This window comes from Eleutherodactylus coqui, chromosome 4 (genome assembly GCF_035609145.1).
Source record: "Eleutherodactylus coqui strain aEleCoq1 chromosome 4, aEleCoq1.hap1, whole genome shotgun sequence".
NCBI lineage: Eukaryota > Metazoa > Chordata > Amphibia > Anura > Eleutherodactylidae > Eleutherodactylus > Eleutherodactylus coqui.
This window is the reverse complement of record NC_089840.1, coordinates 251284077-251306516: the sequence shown is the minus strand read 5'-3', so window position 1 is coordinate 251306516 and position 22440 is coordinate 251284077. Positions and strand designations below refer to the sequence as shown.

Genomic DNA, 22440 nt, shown 5'->3' with positions numbered 1-22440 from the left:
CCACGCACGCTCCTCTGGGTAATATGCAAATAAGGGAGATGGAATAAATCCTCCACAGTGCCACCTATTGAAAGGCAGCATTCCTTCGAGTCAAAGTGGGACTTTTTATACAAGTCTTGTTACAATGACTGGGAATCAAAAGCAAAGCCAGACTCCATGTACATACAGCTGTTTCCGGGTTATTGCCCATCATCAGTGTACAGTAGGAGTCTGGCTTTTGCTAGTGAGAGGCCTGGGACAGGGGTCAGAAATGCTCTTTTCTCCTTAGGGAGAGCAACTATATACTTTCAATAGGTGGCACTGTGGAGGATTTATTCCATCTCCCTTATCCCCAACTCTAGTAAATGCAGAATGCAAAAATATACCCTCAACATGAAGCCTTTCCACACATTACAAATGTTTCTGACTTCAAGAGTCTTAATTTTTTTTCCTTGTCTAATCTGTATGAGATTACCGCACGTGACCGGACCGCACTCACCATCCTGTGGAGGTTTACACGGAAGTTCATGTTGTCGTCATGTAGGAAGGCGTTGGCATACTGGTCCTGTGCAGGCAGAAAGGAGGACATTCATCATTGGAAAAGTTGTACTAAAAAGTCGCACATTTTGGTACAAGCCCTGCGCAAAAATATTGTGACTTTTTAAAGTTTACGCTGCTCAGTTCTCAAGCCAGTTCTGCGGACAGGATCGCTTATCAGGAGGAGGTGCGGCACCCCAGAAACCGGCATAAATTATACCAAAAATATACTCCGGCTGATAGCGGTTAGCTGGCTAGATTGCTTTTCAGGCAGATGGAAAACACAAAATGTGTGAGATATGAGATGATGCGTGCGCCTCTTGTGCCTTCAGGAATTGCATTAAGACCGGTACTTGAAATGCTGGTCTTAGAAAATTCCCCTTAAATTATGTAAATATTTACTGGTGGCAGCCCCTCGGTGTATCTAAAATCATATAATACAATGCAAAGAGTGAGGGGTTATAAGAGGTTAACTAAACTGTTAGGGATGCGTTATTTAGGACAGTTTTGGCAGTTTCCAATAACAAGCAACAGAATTATGAACGCAGCTCTGGAGTATAATTCAAGTTGTGCAATTCTATCTATATGGAACTAGAAAAGATTGTTCAAAGGGTTAAAAGGGCTTTTTTTGGGCAAATACTATTGATTGGGATCTTTGGCGATCAGCTGATCGCCTGGCCTGTTGTCAGTGCAATGGGGCTGGACATTGTCATCAGGGTCGATGCAGGAAGCCTAATAGGCAGCTTTGCTCCCACTGAAATCATGCGGATCCAGAAGTGTAATTGGTAGCTCCGTTCCTATTGAGTTTAAGGGCAGTAAAGCCGCCTATTAGACTTCCTTCTCCAACCCCGATGTGTCCGTGAGAAGCTCTCCCTCCTTATCTCTCCACTTCCTGCCAATACATGGTCGCTGATGGAAGAGGATGTAACCAGACCTATCCATTGGTGACTTCCAATGAAGAACACGCACAGCAGATTAGCTCATGCGCAGTGCTGTGCACCGCGTTATCCAATGGAGGCCGCTGATAGACAGGTCTGGTCACTTGCATCTCCATCAGCAGCCATGCTTTGAACAGCAACTCTCTGTGGGTAGTGCCATTGGCGCTGGTCTGAGATGAGGAGATTAGTAAGGGCCTTATTAGTAAGTGGCCAACCCATTTGATGTCAGCAAAATAAACGACTTGGTGTAAAGGCAAAGAGGACGGAATGTGACTCACCTCGGCAATGCAGGTTAAGATGATGAGACAGAGTTTCCCGCTATTGAGCCGATGTTCATCTACAACACAAAAAGTGTAAGTGAGCACAGGAACCCACAATCTGCCAGATGAGGACCGGCTGTGTACTGATACAATATAATGAGGATTTCTCTTTATAGCAGAGATCATTCCACATCGCTTACCGTTTTGTGCACACATCTTCTGTGCAGATCAATTTGCATCCATGGTTACAGACTACAAACAACTCTGCAGTCATGTGTTACCACCTTCCATCTGATCCCTCTTTTACGGTCACAAAGAGGGAGTGGAGTAACATAAAAGCAGGAAGTGAAACTTTAATTATTTTTTAATTTTACATGATCGCCGTTATCCATTGGATAACAGCGATCACGTGACCAGGGACCGCGTACCCCTCCCCCCCCCCCCCCCCCCCCCCAGGCTGTCAGCTACGTTTGGTAGCCAGGAGTAGGAAAATTTTAAACTACCCTGGCAATCCTCAGCTTTTACGCATGTGTCCGCCATTTTGCCGACAGGCGCATGCAAAGAAGCAGGGGTAAGGTCCGCGGATAAATCTGGGGGTATATAATTTCATCTCCCCTCACTGATATGATCCGTGAGAGGAGACGAAACAAACTTTTTTTTTTAACTTTACACGATCACTGTTATCCATTGGATAACGGCGATCATGTGATCAGGCACCACATATCGCAGCCCCCGATGACATCTCCCTGCTTTTAACCACTCATGCTAGTCTCGGCTATTCGTTGTGTGACCATGGGTTGCACACTGCGTCTCCAGATGACAGATCCAGGCTATCGGTTACCTCCGGCAGCAGGGGGCTGTCACCCGCACAGACCCTGTGGCTTTAGTCCCCAGGGAGAGCATGTTTTTACGGCCCTGGGGATTAAAGCCCAGACACACAGGACATGAAATCATGTATGGGTGGTCACTAAGGGGTTAAATAGGGGCTCACAAATGCCGCACTGCATGCTTAATGGTGGGAATAACACGGATCTGACTGGATAGAGTTGGCCTATCTGAATATTTTATTTACGTCCCAGAGATAAGAGGCATCAGGTCCCGAGCAATTTACCTTTTGTGTCTTGCATAACAATGGAGCTGTATTTCAGGAAGGTGATGAGCAGGTTACTCGTCTGTACATCAGCATCAAGCGGCAGCTCCACCGGACTGATGACTGTGGAGACAATCAATGGGAATTTAGTTCAGTCGACACAGGCTGAGGAAGGACGCACACCATCTGCCGATCATTATATAAAAACATACCATCTGAGGAAGGAGGCGTTGTACCCAACGGGGTTGTGGGTGTGGTTGGGAGAGGAGTGGTTGGCACTGTAACTAACCCCATCTCAGGATGGCTCTAAGGTAAAAAGGCATGAAATTATAGATGCCTAACAAATTTCCACAAAAAGCATGAACTGGTACAAAGTTACCAAAGTAAGAAGCAGGCCCAACACTTGAGAGTTTAGAAGCTGACTGCAGATTTACTAATGAATTCAATGAAATGGTGTTAATCCAGCTGCATGGAGCTCCCCCTAGTGGTGACAGCTGGCAGATAAAATGTTATAATTGATCTTTTTTTTAGCAGTAAAAAGGCAGCAGGGAATTTGGAACGCTTCAAGAATCAAAACTACGTTGGTTTATCCCATGCCTCACATTCTGAAAGGGGTTATGCATGTTGGCACAATCCCTTTAACCCACCGGATAGTAGAAGAGACTACACAAGGCTTGTTTGTAAACATGGTAAAATATAAGTCTGCACAGGAGACACAATGAAGTACAAGATTTTTAATCAAAACTATTAGCAAAGTCATTATAATAGTTTGTAAAGCTGAACTTTAAATATTTTTTGGCGTTCTTGTCCCTTTAAAGAGCTACTCCCATCTAAAACCTTCATGGCTTATCTGTAGGATATCCTGTGAAAGTCCGACAGGTACAGGTCTCACCTCTAGCTTGGGTCTCCCCTGCCCCCGATGAAGTTGAATGTGGTAGCCGGAGGAGGTTGGTACTAAAAGGGGTTTTCCGGTCAAATATATTATTGATGACCTATAATCATGATAGGTCATCAATAGTTGATCGGTCGGGGTCTCGAGCGGCGGATCCCAGCTAATAAGCTGTGCAGGTGCATGCGGTCAGTGCTGCAATATAAGACGTCGGAGGAGAAGCCTCAGCGCCGACCTCCCATGTAATGGCCAGCGACCGCTGGTATTGCGGAGCTGACAGCTGGTACGACCCAATCCAGCGAGGAAGTAGCATAAACTAACCTGTGCCAGGACAGTGATGAAGTTCCTATTGAGATGCACGGCTTCATAAAGTGCGAGTAAAATGGCTTCATTCGTTCTGTTCAAGACAAAACAACCTCCGTTACAGAGAGGGAAATTAAATGGAATACATGAGATCCGCTACGCCGTTAGTTGGTGGCATGGCAAGAAATTAAATACACTTACTGTACAGAGATTTTTTCGTCTGCATCCGCGATGAACATACTACCCACCTGTGGAAACAGAGAATTGTAATAGCTCTTCTATGTATCATAAGGGTAAGACGGGGTATCCAACGCCGCTATCCAAATTTGGACACTGCACCGATTTCCGGTAACAAGTACACTGAGGATGTTTTCAGCAGCATTATGTGGCCAGGCCCTAAATGTAAAAAGTCAAGCGCCTGCGTGATCAGGACAAATTTCTATCCACTGGAATTAAACAATGAAGGTTCCTAATGAATGACAGCAAGCAGAGGTCTTTGAAAACTACTTAGAAGTAATACAGGAAGTAGACTGGGACATCGTATGTGAAGTGAAACTTTATAAGTTGCAAAACTTTTTAAAGGGGTTATCCGGGCATATAGTAAATGATGACCTATGTTAAGGATAGGTCATCAATAGTTGATCTCTGGGGACCTACCGCAGGGCCGGACATAGTCATCATCCACGTCATTGGGGGACACAGCAAGACCGTTGGTATAGCTTACATTAGTAGGCAAACACCATGCAAAAAAAAGTTAGCCCCTCCTGCAAGCACTGAGCTAAATATCAACGACCCCATTAGCTGAGTTTTCGCCCCCAGTCAGGTAGTTTCCCCGCCTCTTCGTCCATGGCTTCTCATCGGTTGTCGCCCTCCACCATGGCCCTCGTCACCTGTAACAGTTGCTGACATGCCCTCATGACAGCTCTCTCAGTTGCAGATACCATTTCATTGTGGCTTCTGAGGCTCTCTACTCGCACGCACCTCTCCGGGCTCTACACTCTCGAGGGTCTCTTTGTACCTTAGCGCTGTGTCCGGCACCTCTTGCCTGGTTAGCTCTATTGGTTTGCATCTGCATCCCAGCTTCTGGGGCTTCACAAGCTGTGGTCGGAAGTTGGGACACTCATGGGGATCACGACACTGAAGGCCGCGGTGGCAAGTCTTTGAAGAAAGCGATGGTGGAGATGTGGCTCGCTCTGGCAGACTAGTACTCCCTCTGGCCCGGCCAACTTACCTAAGTAAGGGCCCAACTTGTAGGCCTACACAGGCCGTAAAAGGACGTGGGACGTCCGGTCGACACGCTGGAGATGGGGTGGGACTTCATGTTGGCGTATTGAAAGAGGCGCTGTCAGACTATTCCTTTTGACTACACGGTTATGGCAAGCTGTATCCGCCTCTCTATTCCTGTCCATAAGGGAGTCATGTGGTGCGGTAACACTCCGTTTCGCTCATGACTATATAGATATATCAGGCATCCTGCCCCTTCATTGACCAGTCACACTGGAAAACTTGTGTCATTATTGCAAATGTAGCCATCAGGCCGCCGTGTCATCTTAAGAAATACAACGTCTTATGCCTGGACTCTGCATTGAAAACATGATGCAGTAAATAAAGGCGTAAAGCAGCCTTCACTACTCCTCGGGCAAAATGAATGAACCCCTGCCGGAAGCCATATCTTATGCAGTGAATGTGAGTGCCGGTCAATAGCTGGAAGGACAATAGTATATGGTCAGTCCATATCTAACATGGTTATACCACATTCTCAAATATCAGTCAGCCAGTATCTTCATAGCCACACTGTTATGACCGGTACAAGATCGCTCATATCCTCCTTTCGCAGTGCAGGTTATCCTATATGCCTACTAGACTCTGACAGCTTACTCTAAATTACATCCGCCATACGGCCTCAATAACTTCTCCCATGAGGGAGTATTTATGCTGCAGTTAATCCCGGTACTGGCAGCTCTTCGAGTATCTGCGGAGCAGTTCTGGATGACGGATTGCCCTCCCCTTTCGAGCTCTGTTTCTTACGTTGATGCTGCTCAGCACTAGTTTTGATCATAGATCTTCCATTCCCCCCATATACTGCAAAGCACTCTACGCCAAATTCTAAAAAATCCAGGTAGCACAGTGGCCGAGGCTGCACAGCCTGATGGGATGCCGTAATTTCAAGTCCAACCTCTCTCAGTCACCAGCAATGTTTTGCCCTCGAGAAGGGCATTCTCTGGGAGGCTTCCTCGGGAACACTGAGGCAGATTCTTGAAGCCCTTCCAGTTGGTTCATCTGCCCTCTTACTTCCCAGGGCACCAGCTATGGTGACTGGTCTGCACTAGCATTAGCTTACACGGCCATCCTTTCCACAGGAAGAGTTAGTCGCCTATTACTATCATCAGTAATTATGAAGCCTACACAATGCTGGAGAACATCTGACGGGTACCTTTACCTGTATTCATCTTGTGCATTTCTTCTACAAGCATTGGGTGACACTTTCCACCTGTATGATTGTTCACGTATGGTGGGTGTCAATGCACGACATCTCCCCCCTTCCTGGGAGTAGAAAGTACACTCTGCACAATATCTTGACTATAGGTTCAGTCCGTTGCGTCTACTGCTTTCGAACCTATGGTCAAGGAGTCGGGCATACTGTTTTTAGGACCTATCTAGGAGGATTTGTCTTTAGTGCACGATAGGAAATCAACACTCGGTTTCCCTTTGCGAACGCTACTTTCTTCTGGACGGGGCCCAGTCGTTAGATTCTCTCTTCACTTGAAGGCCATCCTTTGAATAAAAAAAATTCCATGTGGCGTACGAGCCTTGGACATCCAAGCCTCAAACATACAAACTCATTCTTTGCTTAGCGCCCGCTTTCCAGTGGAAGGGGCTATACCCAAAATGTTGCAGTGTTCCCAAATGAATGTGACGAGAAAGGGATTTTATGGTAGATTACAAAAATCCTGTTATGATGCTTCCGCCTTCAACCCTGATGACGACGCTCGGGCCTGCTACACTAACAGTTGGCCAAGCGATCAGGTGATCCCCGGGAAACCTGAGCGTTAGGTCCCCGGAGAATTACTATGGATGACCTATCCTGGTCATCAATACTATTAGCCCGGAAAACCTCTTTACGTTGCGCCCTCACTTCTGCGATGGTTTGCAATGCCACTCAGTGATTGAGATTATCCTACTGTAATCTGGTGCATCAGTAGGTCAGGAGTGTCTTCACGTTACTCACCATACTTGTCAAGGCAGAGAAGAAGCCGGTCTGGTTCTCCTCCTCCTTATCCCTGTACTGCCTAAGAGAAAACAAGAACAGACATTTAGGACCCCGGCAGCCTCTGCCATCACATACACCCCACAGAATATAGATAAAAGTGGCGCCTTTCTGTGTACATACGTGTTATATTCAAATAATGCACGGGCAATTACCAGGCCCATCCCCTATAATGAGAACAGAAGGGTGTTACTAGAAGACAAGATAGGAATGAAATGTCATTAAGATACAAAATGTTGCTAATACTTCACTTACATTCAAAGTCCCCTCATCATCCACGATAGACAACTTCACAATGTACGGGTTCACAGACTGAAAGGGAAAGGAGCATTAAAAGGAATCATTTATAGCTGAACTAAACCTCAACCGCTTCACGACTGCCGATGGGTGGTTAGGAAGGGTGTTTGGAGCGGGCTCAGGAGGCGAGACCGCTCTAGAACTGGGGGCTGTCAGCTGTTTCTGGCTGCAACTGCAACAATCAGCTCCGATTGCGGCAGTTAACTGCTTAGATGCCGTGGTCAAAGCTGACCGTGTAGCAAAACAGTTAGCTGGATGGGGGGGGAATCCCTTCCCACGATCTATCAGCAACCCCTTTCCTGCAATGCAATCAGGGGGTGCTGATGGCTAGCATGGCAGGACAGGGCTTTATAGACAACATCAAAATTTGTTATATGCTGCAATACTGCAGGATTGCAGTATATAGTACAAGCAATCAAATAATCGCAAGTTCAAGAAGCCCCAGTGGGGACTAATTAAAAGTGTAAAAAAATTTTTAATAAAGCCTTTTAAACAGAAAAAAAAAAATCAAAAACCACGTTAAAAAAAACACATATGAGACATCGCTGTGTGTGTAAGAGTCCTATTAAAGTATTGAAAATATCACATTATTAATTCCACATGGTGATGGGTGTAAAAAGAAAAAAAAAAGGAAAGATTTTTTTTTAGTATCCAAGCTTCAAAAAAGCTAAAGCTCACTCTGGAAAAATGAGCCCCCACTTAGCCCAATCAACAACAACAAAAAGTTACAGGTCTCAGAACATTTTTAAGAAAAATACTTTCTAAAATATAAAAAACATCTAAAAACTATATTATTTGGTGCCACCGTAATGACCCATAGAACAGAGTTCATATGTTATTTTTACCGCATTGTGAATGCTGTAAAAACTAACTCCCCCAAAATGGTGTAATTGTATTTTATTCCTAATATAATTAAACTTTTTTTTTTAGTTTTTCCATAAATTACACGGTGCTGTTAAAAAGTACAACTTGTACTGCAAAGAGCAAGACCTCATACGGCCATGACAATGGAAAAACTAAATTAAAAAGTTATAGCTCTTGGAGGGTGGGGATAGAAAAAAAACCCCGAAACTTAAAAATGAAAAATCTCTGGTCTTGAAGGGGTTAAAGCTGTTATTCCATAGAATGGTAGAGTTGGAAGGGACCTCCAGGGTCATCGGGTCCAACCCCCTGCTCAGTGCAGGATCACTAAATCATCCGAGACAGATATTTGTCCAGTCTTTGTTTGAACACTTCCATTGAAGGAGAACTCACTAGCTCCCGTGGTAACCTGTTCCACTCATTGATCACCCTCACTGTCAGAAGGTTTTTTCTAATATCTAATCCGTGTCTCCTCCTTTTCAGTTTCATCCCATTGCTTCTAGTCTTTCCTTGTACAAATGAGAATAGGGCTGATCCCTCTGCACTGTGACAGCCCTTCAGATATTTGTAGACCACTATTAAGTCTACTCTCAGCCTTCCTTTTGCAAGCTAAACATTCCCAGATCCTTTAACCGTTCCCCATAGGACATGATTTGACTATAGGACTATAAAGTGATGGTGTATCGCCAATATATGCTACTACTTTATTATCAGTGGGGGTCTAATCTCTGGGACTGAGGATAAAGGTTCTGCAGTTCTGGAACCATAAAACCACTTACTTCGTATTTTCTGTAGTTCACTAGAAGTGCCAGCAATACCACAGCGTCATAGCCGTGTTCCCTGCGGCTGGGAGGATGGGACAGAATCTGGAAAACAAGAAAAATACACATAGGCTTGTCCTAGAAAGAACTTAATTAGTAATGTTTTTCACCCTTATATTTGGTTTTGCCGATTGGTCTATACAGGAAAGGAGATAAGTGGCCGCCCTCAGGGCCCTTCTTACACTGAATGATTATTGATAATTCATAAAAATTAGATTTTTGTACTTAGTGAAAAGTCTCTTTTTCTGTCTGTTGCATTGGGGGACACAGCTGAAGACCATGGGATGTTCCAGAACAGTCCCTCGGTGGTAGGGGCAAATAAACATGGACGCATGCGGTCAGTTATACTGCAATCTGCAAAGAGGAGTCAGTGGATGTAAAACTCTGCACCCAGCAGAACTTCGAGAAGGTGTGTAGAGGCGCCCACTCTGCAGTCTAACACACTTGAAGAGTGGGAGCGCCATTGCATACCAGCCACCCAAGTAGAGTGTGCAGCAACCGAAAAGGGAGACTCCTTGCCTTTGGTTGGATAGGTCTCCACTACTGCGGACCTAATCCAAGAATGAGACCATCAGCCCCAGTACTCTCATGCAGTGACGGATGGTCAGGGAAGTTGAGATTGCAGGAAACGCACATGCCCCGGAAGGAGAAGTAATTTTTGCTGCGGGAGTAGGACCTTACCATGTGCCATGTCAAATGAGAGACCCAGAAAGTCCAGACATTGTGATGGTGAAAGGGGGACTTGGGGTGAATGATGATCCACCCAAACCAGGACAGAGTGTCTAGAGTGATGTGAAGACTCTTCAGATTGTCTGACCGAGTGTGAGCCTTCATCAAGAGGTCATTAAGGTAGGGAATGGCCACTACCCTCTTGGAGTGGAGGAGAGTGATCACTGATGACAGAACCTTTGTGAAGACTCAGGGGCCAATCTGAATGGGAGGGTCGTGAATTGGTAGTGTTTCGAGTGGATGGCAAAGTGGAGGAAGTGCTGATGTGCTTATCAGATGGGGATATGAAGATAAGCATCCTTAATGTCAATGGATGACAGAAACTCCACAGTTGACCGAGCCTCCTTTTCTTCTGAGGGTCGGGCCGGCAAACAACTGGTTAATTCCAGTCTATTTGCCCTCCTCAGTGGGGTAACAGGGAGAGTCCAATGCCAGCCCTGTGTTTCCAAGATTCTGGAAGAAGAGCAACTGAAGACCAGTAACTGAGAGGTCTGCCTCCTATGGACAATAAGCTACAACTGGTTATTTTGGTGCCTACAGGAGGAGTATAGCTGGTAGGAGGAGCTAACACTTTTTTTTTGCTTAGTGTACGCCTCCTAGTGGCAGTAGAAATACCCACAGTCCAAGTTGTGTTCCCCAATGCAACAGACAAGAAAATCAAGATGATCGGCCTGCTTTAATCTATCAATAACAGCCTGTTTACAGTGAATAGAGGCGGGTGGCCAGAACGACCTCTGACCCGATCCCCCTCGATTCACTTTGCGATCATCGCTCCAGTGTGGAAGCACAGGAACAATTATTGCTGGGACTTTTGCATCTGATAATCGTCCAGTGTAAAAAGGCCCTAATGCCACTTATTTCCGAGACAATCAAAGAGAACATACCTGCAAGATTGCTTCAAATATACTATTGATCATCACGTATTCCAAAATGGTGTTCTGGCTGATGTTATCCGTCACCTGAAACACAAAGAAACAAAAGTCACTCCACTTAACCCTTTGCAATCCAATTTTAGATTCAGGGTTTCCTATGGGGTTTTCTCTTTCTGCCATTATACAATGGCACCATCTACTGGCTAGAGCCAGTACTGCGGTATGGGACATGCTGGAGAGGCCCTCAACAACAGAGCGGCCAGTAATATACAGTAAGAATACCCTGCCGAACATCTTCCGACATCGGAGCTGTACAGCCTTTAATCAGAATGTCTTCAGATGTCAGACAGTGGATTGGAAAGGGTAATACTTTGATAATATTCAGGTAATTCTCTGAATGAATTGTAACTGAAGGGGCTGTCGCATTCTAAACTATTCATGGCCAATCGTCGGGATAGATCATCAATAGAAGTTGCCGACAGTCCTTTGCAAGAGACCCCTGCTGATCAACTGTTCGCCAGATCGCTGCACGGAGCTGATTGGTGCATAAGGCAGACAGCTCCGTTCCCACTGCAGTGGCCCAGCTTAGTATTACATTCATTTCGATGGAAACTTGGCCTACAATACCAAGCCTGGCCACTGCAGTGGAAATAGAAAATCAGCTCAATGCACTAGTGCGATGGTCCAAAGAATAGCTGATTGGCGGGGGCTGCAGGTGACGGACCCCTGACAATCTACTATTAATGATCTATCCTGAGGGTAAGCCAGCAATAGTTCACAAGTGGACGATCCTTTTAAGTCTTATAGTCACTATTCTACAGTACGGGAGAAGTTGAGCCCTTAACAACTTTTGCAGAAAAAAAAAAAAAACTATATTACGGTTGTTGAAGGAGTTGTCCAGTTGTAAACCATTGATGGCCTATCTGCTAGCTAGTCATCAATAGTAGATTAGCAGAGGTCTACTGCCCAGGACCCCCACGATCAGTTATTCATTAAACTGTGGTGCTCATGCACAGAGACGATTTCTTCAGCAAGCAGAAAGCTCCATTCCCATTAGATTGGCCAGGCTTGGGGTTATAGGCCATTCATTTCAATGGGAACTAGGCCTATAGTTTAAACTGGTCTGTAACTTAAGGAGAAAATAGAGGTAAATGATGATCACACTGTCCTCCCAGCAGGCAGAGATGGTACTGGCTCTAGCTGGTCATGCAATGCTGCTCTGATCCATCATGGGATTGACAGGGAGAGAGATAAGGGGGGAATCTGAAAACCAATACGGTGCTTGATAAGAATCAGACAGAGGGCTGCACTGCATGGAAATCACTGCAATGTACATAGGAGTCAGACGATCAGGTGATCAGTGCAGTAATGGAAAAATGTATTTTCGCAGTAGTGGCCCTTTAACTGGATAACAACATTTTGCTGTGGATGTAAAGCTTTTGCAGGCTGCAGCTTGTTCATCGCCGGCGTTACTCACAGTGACTAAGCAGAGAAGCAGCTTCAGGCAGAGACTCTTCAGGCTTTCGGAGCCCTCCCCACACAGCAGTACATCCAGGCTCTCCATCAAATTCTGCGGGAGAATAATCACTCACATCAGAATCACATGACTTTTCCAATTATCATGAAATTATAATTATCATCATCACCATCAACGCCAAAAGTGGTGGAAGCCATTAAATTTAATGTTCCCTGCATTAGCAGACTGTAATTACACCTGTGGCGCAGTACGCTCCTACCTGGATATAATTACATTGCAGATGATTTTTAAGGGGGTCGTACCAAGATCAGAAGTTATCTCCTGTCCACAGGATAGAGGATAACTTGCTGATCGCTGGGGGGCTCACCACTGGGACCCCCGCCAATGGAGGTCCCGTGTCCCCCATCCACCTCACTGCGGGGTTACTGCACTCCCCTGAAGTGAGAAGGAGACTGAATGGTACGCTGATCTCATAAGCACACTGGCACTCTATTCACGTTCAATGGGACGGCGGAGATAGCCCCATTGAAATGAACTGAGCGCCAGCTACACATGCTAATCCAGCACTCCCTTCATTCGGAGGTAGCTGTAGGGGAAAAAGAGACCCCCCACAGTGTGAGGCAGACAAAGAAACAGAACCCTTGTTTAGTGGGGGTCTCGGCAAGTTATTTGGAATCTTGCAAGACGGGAAGCAGAAGACCGCCCAGTGATAACTACTAGGAAAATACATCCGATTACGGATATGGCAGCAGATTTTGTGTTCGCGCACGTCCAAGCGGAGTTTATTGTGGCAGATCCATGTCCGATCCACGTGGATCTGCCACAATAACCCAAGGCAGAAATCTAAGGGTGGACACCCACTGGCGTTTCTTTCTCCACTGCACTGCAAGAGTAAAGTTAAAGTCTCGCAGCACGATAAAGTCTCGCAGCAAGAAAAAAAACGGCATCACGCCGGGATATCGCCAGTCTTTTTAATGGGGCCAGTGGCAGCAGCGCTAGCCCCATTGAAAAGAGATGGAGAACGCCGGGGACTTCTGCCACAGCTGTGGCAAGAGTTTCCTTTATCCCCGTGGCATTCTCCATAGCTAAGATATTGCTATTCATGAATGAATAGCTAAGGGCTATGTGTCATTGGCTTAGCGCTCAGCCAATAGCTAAGCACTAGCTGCTATTGGCTGAGCCCTTTGCCAATCAGCACAGCGCTTTCAGGAGGCGGGGATTTTTAAATCCCCGCCTGCTGAAATAGTTTAATAGCAGTGCAGGGGAGCCAGCAGGAGAACGCGTCTGAGCGCCGGAGAGGTGAGTAATTTTTTTTTTTTAAACACTTTTTGCTGATTATCGGGGAAGGGCTTATATTTTAAGCCCTTCCCCGATAATCATCCCGCGGGGCTTGACAAAGCAGTGCTTTCAATGGGATCGAATGAAAGCAATGGGATAGAATGCCGCAGACTTCTGCCACAGCTGTCACAGCTGTGGCAGAGGATTCCTTCATCCCCGCAGGGATGAAGGAAACTCCTGCTACAGCTGTCACAGCTGTGGCAGAAGTCCGCGGCATTCTTCCTATGTTTTCAATGGGGTTAGCGCTGCTGCCGCTGGCCCCATTGAAACCACTAGCGATATGCCGGTTCTATATCGGCGTCTTTCTTGCGCTGCGAGGCGAGAGTTTTCTCGTGCTCTCCCAGCGAAAGAAAAAATAAATAAAATCGCCAGTGAGCGTCCACCCTAAGTCACAGAGTTCTGCAGCGGATCTGCATGCGGATCTAGCCACATTCAATGGAGCCAAATCCACATGCAGCCACGCGATGCAATTTCTGTGCGCAGCAACATGTCAACTTTCTTTTCCATGACATAGATTTCATGCCATGTAAACTATGGTGTAGATTCTCATAAAGTTCAATGAAATGTAAAATAGGGCGGATTCAAAAAGAAGAGCTGTCAGCTCTCCTGTATTCTGTCAGCAGATTTGTATTCTCCATGAAATAACATTTCTACATCTTTTTTTAGAATTTCAAGTTATGCCAGTCCTCTGTTATTCCTCCTGGAAATGTGTGAATAAAGTGACAACTAGCCTGCTCTGACATTGTCTAATCCATGCTGATAGTACAAGACGGTGTAAGGACAAACCCCTTTGACAAGAGGAATGTTAACATACATTTCCAGGAGGAATAATAAAAGAACGCCACAAAGTACAGTTATGAGAAATGATGCTCCAGAACTGTTCTACAGTGAAGCCTATAACTACTTAGTATAAAAAAAGATGTATCAGGAGAGCTCACCGCTCTTATTTAATGGGTTTGAACAAAATTACAAAAAAAGGGCCTGTGTTCTTTCTCCAGAAACAGCGCTACTCTTGTCCATAGGTTGCCAGTGGTATTACAGCTCAAACTCAATTCACTTGAATGTTGTGCTTTCTTCCTAAAACTTATGTGTTTTTCCATAACAATCCAAAAATGCAGAAATTGTGATCTGACATATTTTACGTCCTACACAATGTACTACAATTCCAGTTGTCAGCTAGTCACCCCAAGCCCTGCATTCTCAAAGGGGTTGTGCATCCCAAAGTTATGACAGCACTCACATGGTCCCTCTCCATTCAATGGAATCACAGGAACCAGTTTGAGTGCTTGATTTTGACAATCTCGGGCAGTCTCCAAATGAATAAAGCAGAAGTGCACATACTGTTGCCAGAACTTCAGGACATACTAGGGGTGAAATCTTGAGCTCAGTGGGGGTTTCTGCAGTTGGATCCCCACCGAATACACTATTAACTCCTTTAGTGGCACTCCCGTAAAATCTCTGGGGCTTGCTGCACTTACCATGTAGTTGAACCCTGGAAGATTTCCGTGGACAGCTCTAGTGCTGAAACGTGCGGAGCACTGAGCTGTCATCTGAAATCTTCCGGAATTTTAATATTTATTTTCCAAGATTGTTATAATGTATTCTTTCATTACTGAACAATGTTGCAATGTGATTGTTGCATTCCTTAATAAATACTTGCGAGATTAAATTGAATTGTTGAAAAAACCTGCCCTGTGAGGCATGCCATGGTAATAAACCTGCCACTGAAGGGGTTAATAAACCAATACGAGGCATACAAGGTTTCTGTCATCTACTTCTGTTCCCGTTTCCAGATCTTCATATCATTTGCACCTTTCATTTCCTTGGTGTTACATATAAACTCACAGACAAGTAGAAATGACGGCATATTGTGTTAGTTTCATCTCTCACCTTCATACGAAGCTCTGCCTTGTCGAAGCCCATCAGCAAGTTAATAATATCAAAGCCCGACGTCGGCTTGTTCTTCTGATGTACCCCACGGATAAGGGCGCATAGCGTCTACAAATACGTAAAAACATCATGTAAACTCAGAATGTACAGCACTGATAACAGGCGCCAACAATAATTCAGCCAGAATAACGTGGCCTATGGATAGGATATGCCATAAATGTCTGATCTCTGGGGGTCTGACCGTTGGGACCCTCTCCGATCGTGACCACAGGGGGGTCTGGTTAATGCTGCAGGTGGAGAGTTTGGTCACTCTTACTTATAACAGTCTACGAGGAGAAATGTTGGGTGTGATCGGCTGCATCTTCAGTAGACTTCCACGGAGAAGAGGAGCAGAGGGGCCTGGTGACTTGGTGCTTGGGAAGGAAGAGTCTACAAGGGGTATGGGGTGAGCGGCTGCATTCCTATCAGTGACCATACATATGTGGCCAGCCTTCCTCCAGACATTGACAAGATCGGTGCTGTGCCCATTAATCAGACATTAAAATAATCTACATGCCTGTAATATTTTAAGGATCATCCCATTAAAGTGGATCGGTCAAGTCTCCTGTTTGAGGGCAGTATAGGACAGAAGGGGAGATGTGGAGCTCAGAAACACATAGTTTTTAATTATTTCACTCAGTATGTTTATGTATTGAGCTGTGAAATGCTGCGATGACTCAAAGAGAAAGCCTGTGAGTCCCACTTGTTCCTTCCACTAATACAGAAAGCCTGGGAGTCCCATTTCTTCCACTACATCCTCTGCCCACTTGCTGCACGCCACGTTGACGGTCTGATGCGGGCAGTACACAGTAAATTACGCTCATGTGAAGCCGCCCTGATGGAGAATGACATGTCTGAGAGCAAGTATACAGATAATACTTACTGTGCTTCCCCAAAAATGAAACCCTGTCTTATATTAAGTTTTGCCCCAAAGGGGCGCCAGGTCTTATTATACTTACCTAGCAGGCTCAGACCAGGTCTTCCCACTGCTCTCCAGAGCTCTGACGCACTTCTTGCATTCCTCGGCCGCCCACAGAATATCACTTCCTGGTTACGGGATTCATAAATCTTGCCTCCAGGAAGTGTTGGCTCTTATTGGTTCTTGACCGCTGCTCAGCCAATCAATGCAGTGCTTGATGAACCAATGCGATGGCTGTGCTTTGTTCATCGAGCGCTGCATTGACTGGTTCTTCGACCGCTGCTTAGCCAATCAATGCAGCCCTCGATGAACAAATCACAACCATCGCGTTGGTTCATGAAGCGCTGCATTGATTTGTTCTCGAGGGCTGCTCAGCCAATCAAATCCATCGCGTTGTGGAGACAGGATTTATGGATTGGCTGAGCTGCGGCATTGATTGACTAATTCATAAATCCCGCCTCCACAACGTGATGGCTGCAATTGGTTCTTTGATCACTGAACCAATCACAGCCATCGCATTGGTTCATTGTGCGCTGCATTGATTGGCTGAGTCATCGCTTCCTGGAGGCGGAATTTATGAATCCGTAACCAGGAAGTGATCTTCTGTGGGCGGCCGAGGACTGCTAGAAGTGTGTAGTAGCTCTCGAGGAGCGAGAGGGACATGGACAGAGCCTGTTAGGTAATGTAGACAGAACGATTAGTGATAGCTGCCAAACGCCCCATCCGCACATTGATAGCTGCTGGGCGCCCCATAGCCACGCAGCTCTACGGCACGGCTAGTTACATATGGCGACAAGACTGAGAAGTCTTGTTGCAATATGTAAACTCTTGGCCACATTGGCGACCGTCTTTGTCACCACCTGGAGCCCCGCCAGCGCCGTTTACCTGCTTTCTTCTATTGTAGGCAATCGCGCCATTACCTGTAATGAGTTGACGACTCGTATCTGGTGCTCGGCCTTCAGCGCCTCGATACAATGCTGGAACAGACTGTTAATATTGTCCTTTATCTTCATTAATTCCTCTCCATCCAGCGCTTCTAACTTGGCCTCCAGATATTCCAGATTGACCTGGTCAGTGCAAAGTCACAAAGGGTTAAAGGTGCCGTAAGCTGGCGGTAAGGAGGTTGTAATATTACACAGTTGCACAAAACACAGACAGATGATGATACTGACACAATTACCTTCATAAGGAAAAGCTCATCCCAGAATCGCGGGTTGGATTTGGTCGGATCTTCTTTCTGCAAAAAGGACAACAAGAAAAATTGGTCAATGGGATCTAAATAGTGAGCCGCCATTGTACAGACCGGATTGTTCAGAGCATTATTCACTATTCCGCTGGTTGCTATTGGAAACAGTCGACAAGTAGGTCGACAACTCCCGTCTTGTAATGCAGGGTTGGCGGGTAAGCTGCGATATACATTAAAGAGGCTGCTCCAGTGCTGCAGACCCGCTCTTCACTGATACAGGAAGAGATGACGTCACATTTATCGCTCACATGACCGCTGCAGCCAATCGCTGGCCTCGGCAGTCATGCATACACGAATGGCATGTTACCGCTGAGGATGAAAGTAAAGTAATTGCTTCCTGTATCTGCGCCGCTGGACCAGAAGTAACAACCGGAAAACCCACCTGCCTACGTGGAGCATAAGGGTGACTCCTCCAAGGGGAGTGTGTGTTGCGCTACAACCTTTAGAAAAGCGTATGGCTCATTTGTTTCCCATAAACCCATTTTTTGCACTGCAGAACAAACGCATCCACAGAGGTCATACGCACGGAATCAGCGGTAAAATACAGCATGCTGCTATTTTTCTTCCGCTCACGGAATCCACAATTCCTACGCGCAAGTGTGAGCACACTGGTGAAAATCAATGCCCGTGTATTATAGGCGCGGACTGCGATTGCAGAATCCACAATTCAAATCTGCTCGTGTGAGACCAGCCTAAACCCAGTCTGCTCGCCCTTCTCGGTGGGGTAAGCAGGGAGAGTCAAGTACCAGCCCTGAAGTCCCCTAGTCCAAAGACCAATGAAGGCAGAGATCCGACTCCTACAGACACTAAGCTAAACGAATTAGCTTGGTGCCTGCAGGAGGGGTATAGTTGGTAGGAGGAGCGAACAGTTTCTTTGCTTAGTTTCCACTTCCCAGTTGCAGTAGCTATAACCACGGTCCTAAGCTGTGCAGCGGACAAGAAATGTGATTTTATTGTGCAAGAGTAATAAAAAATGTTTGAAAATCATATCAATTTGGTATCGTAGTAATCACGATGATCGAGAAAATTATGTAATTTTTACCGAATGGCAAATGCCGTCAAAACAAAACTTAGAAATCATGGCAGAGTTTCTGATAGGCGCCCCCCCCTCCCTCCTCCCAAAAACATTACACTATACAATATATGTACCCCAGAGTGATGCCATTAACCCCTTAATGACATGGCCTATCTTGGCGTTGAGGACCAAGCGATTTTTGGTATTTTTCCATCTCCATTTTTCAAAAGCCATAACTTTTTTATTTTTCTGTGGATACGGCCTTATAAGGGCTTGTTTTTTGCGTGGTGAGCTGTAGTTTTTATCGGTGCCACTTTTGGGTACATAGACTACATCGTAAAACTTATTTTTTTTTTATGATAACAGGGAGAGAAAACGCATCAATTCTGAGATAGATTTTTATTTTTTTTTTACAGTGTTAATCATGCAGCATACATGACACACTAAATTTTTTCTGCGGGTCGGTACGGTAACAACGATACCAAAATTGTTATATTTTTTTTTAAGGTTTTTACACTTTTTTGCAATAAAAAGCCTTTTTTTTGGAAATCTTTTTTTTTTCTCTATAGCTGCATTCAAAGTCCTGTAACTTTTTTATTTTTCTATGTACGGAGCTCTATAAGGGCTTATGTTTTGCGAGACGAGCTGTAGTTTTTATTGGTACCATTTTGGGGAATGTATGACTTTTTTGATCACTTTTATTGCATTTTTTGTTTTTTTTTATTGCCTCTGTTTTTTAGCGTTTTTTTAAACGCTTTTTGTTGTACAAAATAAAAAGCGTGTTCAACTTTTTGTACACGTCGTTACAGACGCGGCAATACCCAATATGTGGGGTTTTAATTTTTTTTTTACCTTTTTTTATGCTAATATTAGAAAAAGCATAAAAAAGGGGGTTTTTTACATTTTTCTTTTTTTTACATTTTTCTTTTCTTTTTTTTTCACTATTTGAGTCCCTCTGAGGGACTTGCAGCACTGTGCCTATGATCGCTGTCATAAGGCATGGCAGAGCTACTGCTCTCCCATGCCTTATCGCTTATACAGCGATCATAGGCATAGACAATACAGGATGCCAGTGTCTGACGTCCTGTTGCCATGGTGACAGGCCGGGCTCTCGCGATGACATCGCGAGAGCCGGCCGGAGACACAGAGGGAGCGCGCTCCCTCTGTGAACTCTTTCCCTGCCGCAATCTACTTGGATCGCGGCAGGGAAGGGATTAACAGCGCGGGGGGGGGGGGGGCGCATCTCCGATGCTCCCCCGCTGTTGAAGCGGGACGCCGGCTGTGACTGACAGCCGGCTCCCGCTGCGGGATAGCGCGAGGTCAGTCATGATCTCGCGCTATCCCGATGACGTACCGGTACGTCATTTTGCGCGAAGTAGCAGGCTCCCATGAAGTACCAGTACGTCATGGAGCGGGAAGGGGTTAAGAAATACAACTTGTCCCCCCCCCCCCAAAAAAAAACAAGCCCACATAGAGCTATGTCAACAAGTTATGGCTCTTGTGATGCGACAATGACAATCGCTTGGTCCTTAAACTTAAAAAATAGGCTGGTCACTAAGAGGTTAAACAACAGTCCCATAAAACAAACGCTTTGCATAAAGATGGAAGCATTGGTCGAAAAGTTGCAAAAGCTTTAAGTGAAAAAAAACCAAAAACCACCACCACCAGAAACACACAAAAAAGCAGCTTACCGCAAAGATCTCATCGTACATCAACACCACCTTCTCTTTCAAGGGCTTCTTGCTGGCCGACGACTTCCGGAGGAGCCCCACTTTCTTCTCTACTTGCGCCATGGTTTCAGCATAATCTGGTGACATTAAAAAAAAAGTACTATTAAGTGAAGGGTCGAAAAAAAACGTTCAACAACTGTGTAGATGACGCCAGCTTTTCATGGATGACAATTTTTATAGTTTTGCAACCTCTCACTTCGCTTCCATTAGAGCAATCAGATGTTAAACCAAATGTCAATGTGGGGTACGGACCGATGTGTAGTTAAAGGGGTTCTCTAGGCAACTGTTACCGATTGCTTATTTTCAGGATACGTTATCAATAGTAGATCAGCTGGGCCTGCCATTTAGAATTTCGGTGATTTTAATGGGTCCCCACCCAATAAGCTATGGATGACCTGTCCTGGAGATAGGTCATCAATAACTATTGCCTGGAAAACCCCTTTAATTTATATTATCCGAATTTTAATGAGTTACATCATGAAAACTCATGACATCATCACTCACTATCAGTGAGACAGCCTGCTTATCTAGGCTCAGGCAGGAATAAAAGGCCAGTCATTCACCCATCCCTTATTAATTTTAATGACAGAATTCTATTCCTGCTCACAGCAGGCTGTAAAATGAGATACTTTGCTAGACACGTGTCTGCTCTGTGCTGACATCTAGTGACGAATATACAAACTGCTAGATTTCATATGTTGGGTCAAAGAAAAAAAGTGAGATTAAAGAGTGCAGTTTTGTAAAACTTTTGATAGGTCAGACGTTTTGCTCAGTGGGGGTTCAGGTGTGGAGACCTCCACTAATCGTTGACATGAAGGGGCTGCAGAGCTTACCACCCCTTGACTGTGTTCACTAGTGTTTGCTTGTTCTCAGCAGCTCAGAGAAGTCTATAGTTGGTTTGTCTTTTAAGACAATGTTTAAACTTCCTGATTGATGTGGGACTACAGCACATACATAGTCTTTCACGGCTGATCATACCAGGGTCAGAGTGAGGCCAGGCTCACACGGGCAGATTCCAGTTGTGGAATCCGCAATCTGCGTTTGCGCGGAGGATCCAAGGTAAAACGCGGGCATTCAAAAGCATGTAAAAATTGCTTTTTCATTCACACTCGTGGATACGAATTGCGTATTCTGTGAGCGGAGGAAAAAAATTGCAGCATGCACTATTTTGCCGTGGATTCCACGCGGATGGCCTCCATTGAAATCAGTGAAGGCCGTCCAATCTGCAGCCTTTACGCAATTAACATTGCGTATGGACAGCGGTCATCATCAATACAAGAAAATAAGGTACATGGGGGTCACCGGACGGGTTCACAGGTGGAACCCGCTGCGGGCCTCCTGCGCGCGGAATCCGATCTGCCCGGTTTCACATCTGCATGGAAACATCTGGACCAAAATAGCGGAAGAAAAAGCGCTACAGTTTCAGCGGACAGTATAACACACGACAGGCTCAGCAAACAAAATCACACGGCGGGCTTAGATACTCCGGTTCAGCAGATAACGCTCATTACACAGTATCACACACGACAGGCTTAGATACACTAGTCAGCAGACAGTATTATACAGTACAGGCGTAAAGGGGGCGGAGCCTAATACTAGACTCTTCATTACCATCAGGCTACTTTCACATGAGCATATTCTCGTCCGCAATACGCAGAAAATAGAACCCATTGATTTCAATGGGTTACTTCGCATTTCCATTATGTTCCATTTGTCTGTGTATTTGTGCACCAAAGGTTCCATAGAAGTCAATAGGGAAGGGGGTGCAAATACGCGAAATATGCAAGGAGATGCGTGAAATACTGCGCAAATACACTGGAAGAGGAATACATCTGGAACTAATTAGACATTTTTAATCAGTGCGTTTGTTTGCTGCCGCAAATAATCAGGTCTTGTGGGGGCTAAAATTACCGGAAAATACGGCAATAAAAAAGCATTGTTC

General features: G+C 45.3%; 1 protein-coding gene across 1 annotated transcript in view; it reads right to left on the bottom strand.

The window, feature by feature from the left end:
• The window catches only part of ARMH3 (armadillo like helical domain containing 3), a 39836-nt gene that overhangs the window by 12368 nt on the left and 5028 nt on the right, over positions 1-22440 (bottom strand). The window contains exons 2-17 of the mRNA XM_066601076.1: positions 20460-20575; positions 17688-17744; positions 17428-17574; positions 15550-15657; positions 12322-12414; positions 10857-10931; positions 9202-9288; positions 7520-7576; positions 7388-7431; positions 7226-7286; positions 4198-4244; positions 4015-4090; positions 3017-3110; positions 2826-2927; positions 1733-1791; positions 479-544 (exon numbers count right to left, since the gene is read on the bottom strand). Of these exons, the coding sequence (XP_066457173.1) occupies positions 479-544; positions 1733-1791; positions 2826-2927; positions 3017-3110; positions 4015-4090; positions 4198-4244; positions 7226-7286; positions 7388-7431; positions 7520-7576; positions 9202-9288; positions 10857-10931; positions 12322-12414; positions 15550-15657; positions 17428-17574; positions 17688-17744; positions 20460-20561 (1275 nt within the window). The 5' untranslated portion in view covers positions 20562-20575. The remainder of the gene's footprint in view (positions 1-478; positions 545-1732; positions 1792-2825; positions 2928-3016; positions 3111-4014; positions 4091-4197; positions 4245-7225; positions 7287-7387; positions 7432-7519; positions 7577-9201; positions 9289-10856; positions 10932-12321; positions 12415-15549; positions 15658-17427; positions 17575-17687; positions 17745-20459; positions 20576-22440) is intronic.